Genomic DNA, 11,094 nt, shown 5'->3' on the forward strand with positions numbered 1-11,094 from the left:
GACACCAGCTCCACTGATTCTTAATTAGTAATTAATATCACTGTGGTGTTACCAAAGTGACATACTCTATAGCACATCCCATATATTACTCAGTACATTTTTAAGTATTAGTTTGAAATATCTAGGATCAATAACAACTACCCTACTTAAATCCAACATACTTGAGCCCTAATTATATTTCACTTTGATTGTTTTTACTTTAATGAATTCTAATCCAATAAAAAGGTAAGAAAAGCCAGGCATAGTAGCATGCACTTGTCATCCCAGTGGAATCGTAAGGATTAAGGTTTTGAGGCCAGCCTGGAGAAAATTAGTAAGGTCCCAACTCAAGAACAAACTTAAATGATTGGCTCAAGTGGTAGAAGCATTTGCTTAGCAAATGGGAGGCACTATCTTTAATTGCCAATACTATAAAGTAAAAAGAGGGAGGAAAGGAGAAAGGCAGGGAGGGAAGAAAAGAATAAGGAAAAACAATACAAAAACAACTTAATTATAGTACAGAAGGAACCTGAAAGGTCCAAAAATATTTTTGAAAATCTACAATGTTGGCATCAATTTTTGCTTAAACCTGTTCTAAAATTTCTCTTACTATACCTAAGTTTTAATTTTTATTATTTTGTGCTGGTTCTGGGGCTTGAACTCATTTGGCACTGTCTCTGAGCTTTTTTACTCAAAGCTGCACTCCACCACTTGAGCCACAGCTCCACTTCCAGCTTTTTGGTAGTTAATTTCAGATAAGAGTGTCATGGACTTTTCTGCCTAGGCTGGCTTCAAACCACAAACCGGAGATCTCAGCCTAAGATTACAGGAATGAGCTTAAAACGTGTACTGCAATTATCACAAAACGAATCTTACTCTAACCTCTTCTATAAGCTTCTAGCCACTGCTGAACGACAGGCTTTTAAAAATTTTTTTAATTAAGTATGTGAGGTTCTTTTAATGATTGCTTCAATTCTGTGATTTTTTTCCTTTTAATTATCATCAATAACTTCCTCCAATATTATTGAGTTTGGGGGTCAGTATGAAGCAATGAAGGTTAGATCAAGACCTAACCTTCATTTCATTTTAAAACCCAGCCAGATACCAACCAACCATTAGGTATGGGCAAATCCCTGCAATCTGCTTATCTACAATTTTTTCCATATATACAATGACAAGATTTGACTAGAATGGTGTTTCCCAACTTCTTTCATACTGTAATTAATATTTGTTCAGCACACTGGAAAACAGGAGGACATTTGAAGGCATGTATCTGGTACATACATAAAAAAAGTCTATTTTCTTCATGTATTTAAAGAAAAGGTAGATAATGCTAAAATTCTTAACATAAATTTTAAATTCAAACCTCACATCAAGAACAATACTTCAACATAATACATATGCACTCCATATGTATGTATGTATACACATATATATGCATGTATGTATTATGGAGCATATACAGTATTAGAAAGTTACCATGTAGCAAGCTAAATAATACATCAAACACACTACAAGAAGGACCCAGAGATGGGAACATAGATTCAGGCCTAGAGTTTGCTGCCTCCCATCCCCCTCACCCCGGTCACTCTTTCTGCTTCTGTATTCATCATCAAAGGGCTGCACCTTGTACTAGATGGTATGTACCTCAGGCCCCCTGAATACAAACTCCAAGAGCAGTTCCACAATCCCTTTTCCACAAGAGGCAGCTGCGCTCCCTGTGGCTGGCTGCTGAAGTAAATTCCAATTAGTAAAACATCTCCTTTAATGCACTTAAAATATCAACACAAGTATTAACTGTTGGTTACCACTTAGGCTGTTTATGGAAATCCCAAAGAAGCCTTCTTTTAGCCCCATTCCACTAGAACCACCCTTCAGTGAGCCATGTAGCATCAGTTGAAAGCACTCAATTACAAGACTTCTTATAAGCCTAAAAATAAACTATATTGCAGCAATAATTTTGCCACTGTTTAAAACTATTATGGCCTAATTTTTGTTTTTCCCTTAAAATTCCTGAAAGCAAAACATACTTAAAAATACTCACTTTAAGTAGATGTTACATAGACATGGTAGTGTGTGTGTGTGCATTTTCTTTCGAAAATTATCTAAGAGTTTGGTATACTACAGTAAAAAAAAAGTCTACTTTTGTCCTCTAACAGTTCACTCACTGAAGGCAGTCACTGAGCCACTGTTATCAAATTCTCATATATTTTTCCAGAGATAATACATATATATATCACATTTTATCTCTAAACCATACAAACAGTTATCTACTTTTATCTTGCTTTTTTTCTTTTATGTTTTATGTAGACATGGCACCACAGCAGTGCATTGCCTCACAGCTTTTAAGAATTGTCTAATACCTGATTATACAGACACAATAATTGATTCACTTAACCAGTTCTATACTGATTGTGTTCAGGTTGTCTCCCATCTTTAACAATTACAAATAATGCTTCAAACATGTAATTCTTACATGTTTACCTGAAACATATGCAAAAATCTTGTATGGGATATAATCTTATATTTGAACTACTAGTTTAAAATAAACGTGAAGATAAAATAAAAGTGAACTTTTAATTTGAAAACAATTTCCAAATTACTCTGCATACTGTAAGGTTTGCCAGAAAGGAAACCGCCATATGGTTCAGGCAGAAAGGAGTTTATTGGGGGGAGGGGGGAGGAAGCAAACTGTCAGCCCATACAAGATGGAAGGGGCGGAGAGAGAAGGAAGAAAGGAAAAAGAGAGAAAAGAGCAAGAGAGAGTGAGAAAAGAAAAGAGAGCAAGGACTGTGTTGAGCCAGATTATATAGGAAAAGGTGGGAGATATATAGGAGCCAGGCGGACTGGATCTGACCTCAGAGAAGGAGAAGGCAACTGCCTCCAAGTGTACCAGTTACCTAGGTAACTAAGGTACTGGGCACAGACTTAAACAGGTGGGGGGTCATCTGCATCGCTGGGAGGGAGGGGGGCTTTACACATACAACATGAATATTTATTTATTTATTTAGCCAGTCCTGGAGCTTGAACTCAGGCCTGAGCACTGTTCCTGGCTTCTTTTTGCTCAAGGCTAGCACTCTGCCACAGTGCCACTGCCGGCCTTTTCTATATATGTGGTGCTGAGGAATTGAACCCAGGGCTTCATGTATATGAGGCAAGCACTCCTGCCACTAGGGCATATTCACAGCCCCCACAACATGAATATTTTATATTCCTATCAGATCATTCCCTTTCCCTGTTCAAGCTATACTATGTAACCAATCTTTGCTAATGACAGATGATAAACAGTACTATCTTTAGTTCACATCTTTATAATAAATGTGTAATCTTTTTATAAGAATTCTCTTTGCCATTTTTCTATTGGATTATTATTAGGGGCTGTTTGAGTATTAGGACAAAATTAGCACTTTCTCAAAGGTACACTAATATATTTTATTAGTCTATTTACCGTTTAACGTCAGTTTATTTCCCCATATAGAATATTACATTATGTCATAAAATTTATCAAGCTAGTGTTGTTGTTGTTTTTTTCTCATACTCTGAAAGAGCTTCCCTATTCCTAGGTCACATAAAAAAAATAACTAGCCTGTTTTTTATTTCAAATTTAAATTTTGGCTTCTGAAAGAACTAACAATTTATCCAGAACAGTAGCTGGCTATTATAACAATGCTTATGATATAATTAGTTTTTTTGTGTGTGCAAACACTGGGTCTGGAACTCAGGGCCTCTTATTCTTGTTTAGATTTTTTCACTCAAGTGTAATGCTTTACCACCTGAGCTACCTGCCACTTTGTTTTGTTGGTTAAGTAGAGGAGAGTCCCTAGGATTTCTTTGCCTCAACTGGCTTTCCAACAGAGCTGTCAGCTTCTTGAATGGTAGCTAAATTACAGGAGTGAATCACAGCCAACCTGCTTAAATAATTGTTCTTTTCCCTACTGATAAGTAAACACTAAATTCCTTTTCACAAGTTCTCATTATGTATTTGAGTTCATTCCTGGCCTTTACTATTACATTGCTACCATGTGCTAGAACCAAGCTACTTTCTAAAAACATTTTAAAGCTAAAATCATCCTATACAAAAAATACATACAATAAAACTGAAAATTATTAGTTTGCTTTAATACAAAATTGCTCTTAAAAATTCCTAAACTGAATTTAGATAATAAAGTTTGGTTACTATCATCATGCAATCATGCTTTTAGTATTTATTTTAATGACCACATGAACTTCATATCTATTTTTAATGTTCATGAACTACATCTAGAAAATTGAGTTTTCTCTAATTTTGTACATATATAGTTTGTTTTTCAAATTATAAAATCAGGGCTGGGGATATGGCCTAGTGGCAAGAGTGCTTGCCTCCTATACATGAGGCCCTGGGTTCAATTCCCCAGCACCACATATACAGAAAACAGCCAGAAGTGGCACTGTGGCTCAAGTGGCAGAGTGCTAGCCTTGAGCAAAAAGAAGCCAGGGACAGTGCTCAGGCCCTGAGTCCAAGCCCAGGACTGGCCAAAAAAAAAAAAAATATATATGAAATCAATACATATTCTCTTAGAAAATCTGTGCGATACAAAATATATCTTCTAGAAGGAAGCAATCTTTTTATTTTGATGTATTTTTGGTAAGTATTTTGTACAGACTTTTTTTTACAAAATAAGCTGACGCCATTTTCTCACATTATTATGTATTCAGAAGCAAGATTTTAATGATATATAATATTTTACTATAGGAATATATCCAATTTATGCAACATGTTGGATATCTGAGATTGTTCTCTGTGGTAAAAATTATCTCTGAATAAGTATTACAATAAGTGCTTAGGTTTCAGCAATGTGGTAAGCATAAGCCTTTTGGTGAGCAAAAAGAAATATATTACCAGTATTTCAGGAGGTTGTCATCTACTGAGAAAAAAAAACAGGTTATAATCCCCCCAAAAACAGATGTTATTCTCCAACATATAACTATGCCAAGTATTATGGAGGAGCTTTAAGGATCTATGATAGGGAAGGTTTCAGTTTAGGTGAAAGAAAAAATATTTCTGACAGAAGGAACAGCAGGTACAAAACCCTCCCTGTGGGATTATGGCAAGAATGTGGGACTTCAATAATACCAACATGGCTAGAACACAAAGAGCAGGGCAAGAAGAATATGGCTCAAGCCATGAAGAGACAGAAAGGGAGGGGGCCATGTTATGCAAGACTTTGTGAGACAGATGTCATCATGTAAGACATGGAGTTGGGTCTGTATGCTAAGTATAATGGAAAACTACTGAAGCACATTGTATAGAGTGTGATATAAACAGGTGTGCATTTTGAAAAGATCTGATTTTAGTGCAGAAGTCAGATTGGAATGGGACAGAATGAATTGGGATAAACCAAGATTAGGAACTACTGTAGTCAAAAATGGTAGTAGTTTATCCTAGGGTGGTGACGGATAACAAAAAGTAAAAGGATTCAAAAGCTAGAATTTGGAGGTCAAAGAATTATATATATATATCACCAAGAGCCCTGCATTCATGGAACAGTTAATTACCTTCTATCTGTTCCTCTGGTAGAACTGTTTTTGGGGGTAGAGGGGAGCTGTTCCTGGGGCTTGAACTCAGGACCTGGATGCTGTCCCTGAGCTTTGTCACTTAAGGCTGGCACTCTACTACTTGAGCCACACCTTCACTTCAGGCTGGCTTTGGGGAGGTTAACTGGAGATAACCAGTCTCAGGCTTTCCTACCTGGGCTGGCTTCAAACCAAAATCCTCACAGTGTCCTCAGTAGCTACGATTATAGGCATGAGCCAACAGTGCCTGGGTAGAATTTTTTTATTTTTAAAAAATTTTCTTTAAGATGACTTTATTGACACTTTATGAAGCCTTCCCTGACTCCCCTCTTTGCCTTCTTTCTAGGTGATCATTGAATATGTCCTACTTTGAGTTCTTACTATATCTTAAATACATTCTATTGTGGTCTATTCCACAATAGACCATGTAACTATAGTTACATTTCTATCAGCTCCACTGCATTGTAAGTTTCTGCAAGATAAAGTTGTTTTGTTTATTTGTTTTGTTTTTGTTGCCAGTCCTGGGGCGTGGACTCAGGGCCGGAGCACTGTCCCTGGCTTCTTTTTGCTCAAGGCTAGCACTCTGCCACTTGAGCCACAGTGCCAATTCTGGCCATTTTCTACATGGTGTGGTGCTGGGGAATCGAACCCAGGGCTTCATGTATATGAGTCACGCATTCTTGCCAGTAGGCCATATTCCCAGTCCTGGAAGATAAAGTTGGTTTAAAGAAAGGTAACTAAAACAGCTTGACATACAAAGTAGGTTCTCTGTATATGTTCACTGAAAGAACTGAATCACATCTGCCTGATTCTTCTGTTCCCAGACTTAAAAGGACTCTTGCTTGAAGCTTCAATTTACTGATTATGGTTTTAATCAAACATAATACAGGAAGCCAAAACTGCTAAGACTTCAAATGCTCATATGACCAAATCTGCTTGCAATGAGGCATCACTAAATCTCTTTACTGCTCCTGAAAATATCTAATAATTATAACCAAGTAGATTTATGTAATCTTAAAATATTCTGTCAGGTATTGTTGACATACTGTCTATTGTAGACATTACATTTAAAGCCCTAGGCGAATTTTCTTGGGCGTAGGCCACGTGATTACTGTATATGTTCTTGGTACATTGTATATTGTATATATGTCTACCTGACCTAGGGAAGGGAAAGAAAAACAGGGTGTAAGATATCACAAGAAATGTACACACTGCCCTACTACGTAACTGTACCCTTTTTGCACAACACCTTGTCAAAAAAATTTTGTTTAATTAATAAATTACAAAAAAAACTATAATCCCTAAAACTGTCAAAAAAAAAAAGAAAAAAATATTTTGTCAGGAAAAGAAAAACAATGTATAGCAAATGTGTAGCAAATAAAGTATGAACAAAGACTTTCATTACAGAAATTTTTGTAATCTGAGTTTTGACAAAATGTTATAGCTTTCAAAATTATACTCATTAGGGCTGGGAATATGGCCTAGTGGCAAGAGTGCTTGCCTCGTATACATGAAGCCCTCGGTTCGATTCCCCAGCACCACATATATAGAAAACAGCCAGAAGTGGCGCTATGGCTCAAGTGGCAGAGTGCTAGCCTTGAGCAAAAAGAAGCCAGGGACAGTGTTCAGGCCCTGAGTCCAAGCTCTAGGACTGGCCAAAAAATAAAATAAAATTATACTCATTATATGCATTAAATAATCTACCAACTTATTCTGGTAGTTTATTGTTTACCAAATATAAAAAAAGCATAGAATTTAAATATAGCTACACATATGCATTCAGAATTAGCAATTTTTATATTTAAAAACCTTACTTCATATAGCTTCTATAGTAGCCTACCAAAACATTCAGAGCTGAAGGGAAATTAAAGAGGAGAATGTACTATAGTTCCTTACAGTAATGCTAAAGACAAGCAGCTCCCTCCATAGTCTGTTTGGTCTACTTTATTTAATTACCTGCTCTGTGAATATCTCACATTCTTCTATTTACTCCTAGTCTGCATCTCAGTAGGAAAGCTCTTTGAAAGGATAATTATGTTTAACCTGGTGGGGAGAAAACTGAGAGGACTGTCTAAGCTCAGCACGCGCAAGTGAGTTCAACATCAAGCAACTAAGCAAGAGTTGAGATGTGGAAACTGGACAGCACCCAGTTCCTCACCTGAGTCAGTTCTTTCGAATGTAGCTTTGGGATTTTATGTGAAATTCCCTGAACGTGCACAACCTATTCAGATCTAAGAAAAAAGAAAAAAAGTGTCTAACACTTCTTTCATAATCATACTTTCTTCCATTAAAACAAATCATTAAAATGTCATAAGAAAAAATTAATAATTTTTCTACAGACATTTATTTTTCTCAAAATATGTCCCCCAAACATAGGACAAGCCATTAACTGGACTGTTTCCTAAAGCAGAAAATTAACTTTTTCATGAAATAACAGAAAAACTGAACTAACAAAAAAAAAAAAAATTAACCCAAACAATTTGAAATTTATAATTTTAAAGCAGACTTAAGAGAAAATTTATTTTATTGCTATTTTTAAAGATCTCCTTTGTAAAGCAAATTCACTTTAAAAGCATCTTTATGTCGGATCAAAGAATTAAGGACTTCCAAAATTAACTTCTCTATATAAAGACAATTTATAGCACTTGATATGGCATTAGTTTATTTACCACATTAGGTTGCAAATTTTTTCTAGCTTATAAAAAATATTAAGTATAGTAATAAACCTGTCTTCATTAAATATTCTAGCATTCAGATTTTTACTAAGCTCTTTTTATATATTACTTTCCAGTTCTCTTTTACTAGATGGCCTAAACTAGTTTTCTTTGGGGAGAAAATCCAGAAGCAGATTATTCTGCACCTTAGGCTTCCACTCAACTAATACTAATTTCACCGAGTTTCTCACATTTAAAAAATGCTGGCCTGATTTTTAAAAACTGCAAACTTAAAATATATGTCAAGGTTTCACTTGAGAAAACATTATATTTTCTTTCTTGCCTCATGATTTCTCCTAAGTAAATTTTATAGTTTTAATGCATATTAGTATTATAAATGAACAGATTTTATCTTTACATTTCCATACATGTATGTATTACATGCTGAAGCAAAAAAATTTGCTTAAACTACTGAGATTCAATCTGAAAATCCTCAACAGTTTAGATTTCTCTATACCAAATTTTGTTTTTCAATGTGTGTACAAATGTCTTATTTTTATTCATTTATGCTAAACATGTTGAGGCACGTGATTTTTTAAAAATTTAGGAGAAGCTAGTAATTTATTTTAAGATTCCGGGAGGAGAAAAAAAAATGTTGCTAAAACTTTTCTATGAACCAGCTTGAAAATCTCGAGGGATACATATTTAATAACTTGTGTGGAGATCAAAAAAGTATGCATAAAAAAGGAACCCAAACCATACAAACAGTCAGACACAGCAATGTAACAATAAAAGCTATTAGCCATGTTGCTTTGCCATTTGGAAATCTGGTCCCACATAGCTCTATCAACTTCACTGCATCCTTCCTTTGAAGCTGCAATGAGAACAAGCAGTATATTACACTTAACTTCCAATTTGAAACAAAGACAGTATCACTACATTTAAAAGGGCATAACATCTATCCTTCAAAACACTGTATTGCTTCAACCTTCGAGCCTTCAAAGCTTCAAGTTCCCATTATTAACAGTACTGTACTCCAATTCCCCACCTTCCAAGGTTCATAGAATCAAAATTTCCTTTACCATTTTTAAAGGGAATATTTTACTAAATCTCACTCAGGGCACTGACATTATAAACAAAGAGAATTCACATTAGAAGATAACTGTTTTGCTGCTTAGAAAGTAGTATTGCCGTATTGGGGGAAGTGTTACTATCCTGGTAGTTCACAGATGCTGACTATAGCAACAAGATGAATGGTGCTGGAGAGCAAGGAGCATCAAGTGGGAAATGCTATCTAAAATCCCATAGGGCAATCCGTAGCTAGAGGTATGAGTACCTTTTTCCGGGGGGTGGGGGGCAGCCTCTTTATTTCATGAAAACAGTTCAAAGCATGTTTTTTTTTAAAGGGGAAAAAAGAAAATCTAAGAAGCACCTGTAAATTTGGCCAATACCCCGTTTCTATGATCACAAACCCCCAAAAGCTCTTCAGAACGTGACTTCTGCCTCTACTGCCTCCACTCCACTTCTTCAAATCAGTATTTTTTTTTTATCAATACCTGTATATAACATGCATTCCTACAACACAGCCCAGAGACATTTAAAACGGCCTCGGCTGCTGAGGTCGACTGTGGCTCCACCAGCATTCAATCCATCGAGCGTAGCGTTTCACGCAGGTCGACATTAAACACGTATTTCCTACTCGCACGGTCACAGACGTTCGCAAGAGCAAATAACCTGAGGACGTTGCCTGGTCGGTCCCCAGACTCGGAGACATTAAACTCTAAGGCGTCACGACGACCACTCACAGCAGAGCCACTAGGCCACTTCAATGCAAGAGAGAAATGTGGCCCCAGGCGCCAGTCTCCTCAGCCCGCTCGCATCTCCGGAAGAGGTAGGGGCTAGCCAGAGTGAGCACCGCGACAGGGGAACTGACAGTCACGACCACAGAGCTGACGCTTCCTACCGCTCTCAAATCCTTTCCCAGAACGGGGAACTTGAAAGACACGCGGAGGTACCTGGGGTCCCCAAAGCAACCCCCGCGAACCCGTCCCCGGAGACGTGGCCCGGGCCCACAGCGGCCCGTCCTGGCGCGGCACTCGCTCCCCGCGCCCCAAAGCGCGGCTCCAGCTCCCCTGGCTGCCACACGCGGAAAAAATCCTCAGCTCCCAGCGCCTCCCCGCCCGGGCCGGGGGAGGGGTCGCCGCGCTCTCGCGGACCCACATTTCTGCGCCTCTTGTCACGCGCGGGAGAAAGGGGGGCGGAGGAGGGAAGACGCGACAGCGATCCTCGGAGAAGGCCGGCGGCGTGCGCGCGTGTGCGCGGCGAGCTGGGCGTCCCCGGCGCCCCGCCAGCTCCCGCTCCCGCCCGCGCCCCGCGCCCGCTTACCTGCCGGGGTCGCTCCGAAGACTCGCACCACCGGCACCTTCGTGACTGGGACCTGGGTGAGGGGGGACTGGCAGATATCCAGGCCCTGCAGCGGGCTGGCCATGTAGTAGTCGGCAGTCACTATCCTCACTGAAAACATGTTCATCGTCGCCGCCGCCGCCCGCCTCCCTTTCACTGGCGACCGGGCAGTGGCAGCGGCGGCCGTGGCTTCCCTCCGCCGCGGCGCCCCCTCCCCTCCGCGGCGCGGCCCCCTCCCCGCACACACAGACACTGCCGAGCGGCGGCGCGCGACGCGGGGACGGCGGCACGGCTGCTGCGGCCCGCCGCCTCCTCACAGACACCCGGAGACAGGCAGCCGGAAAGAAGCCTTCGCGCGTCCGTTGGTGCTGCTGCTGGTGCTGCCGCCGCCGCCAGGAATCATACGGGCGCCTCGGTCCCAGGCTGCAGCTCTTGTTGCCATGATGATGATGTCACGGACGCAACCACTGGGGGAGGGGAGAGGGGTGCGAGCGCATGCGGCGGA

General features: G+C 39.5%; 1 protein-coding gene across 6 annotated transcripts in view; it reads right to left on the reverse strand.

The window, feature by feature from the left end:
- The window catches only part of Rev3l (REV3 like, DNA directed polymerase zeta catalytic subunit), a 146,041-nt gene extending 135,172 nt beyond the window's left edge, over positions 1–10,869 (reverse strand). For 5 of the 6 annotated variants that reach the window (XR_007212086.1, XR_007212087.1, XM_048353922.1 and 2 more), the window contains exon 1: positions 10,572–10,869. Coding sequence is in view for 3 of the 6 variants with exons in the window: in XM_048353922.1 (XP_048209879.1) it covers positions 10,572–10,716 (145 nt within the window). In the remaining 3 variants the exon portion in view is untranslated. Of the gene's footprint in view, positions 1–1,605; positions 2,713–10,571 lie in introns of those variants that run through there. The other variant, XM_048353923.1, reaches the window with a different exon arrangement.
- Positions 10,870–11,094: the final 225 nt, after the last annotated feature.

The sequence above is a fragment of the Perognathus longimembris genome, chromosome 9, assembly GCF_023159225.1.
Source record: "Perognathus longimembris pacificus isolate PPM17 chromosome 9, ASM2315922v1, whole genome shotgun sequence".
Taxonomy (NCBI): domain Eukaryota; kingdom Metazoa; phylum Chordata; class Mammalia; order Rodentia; family Heteromyidae; genus Perognathus; species Perognathus longimembris.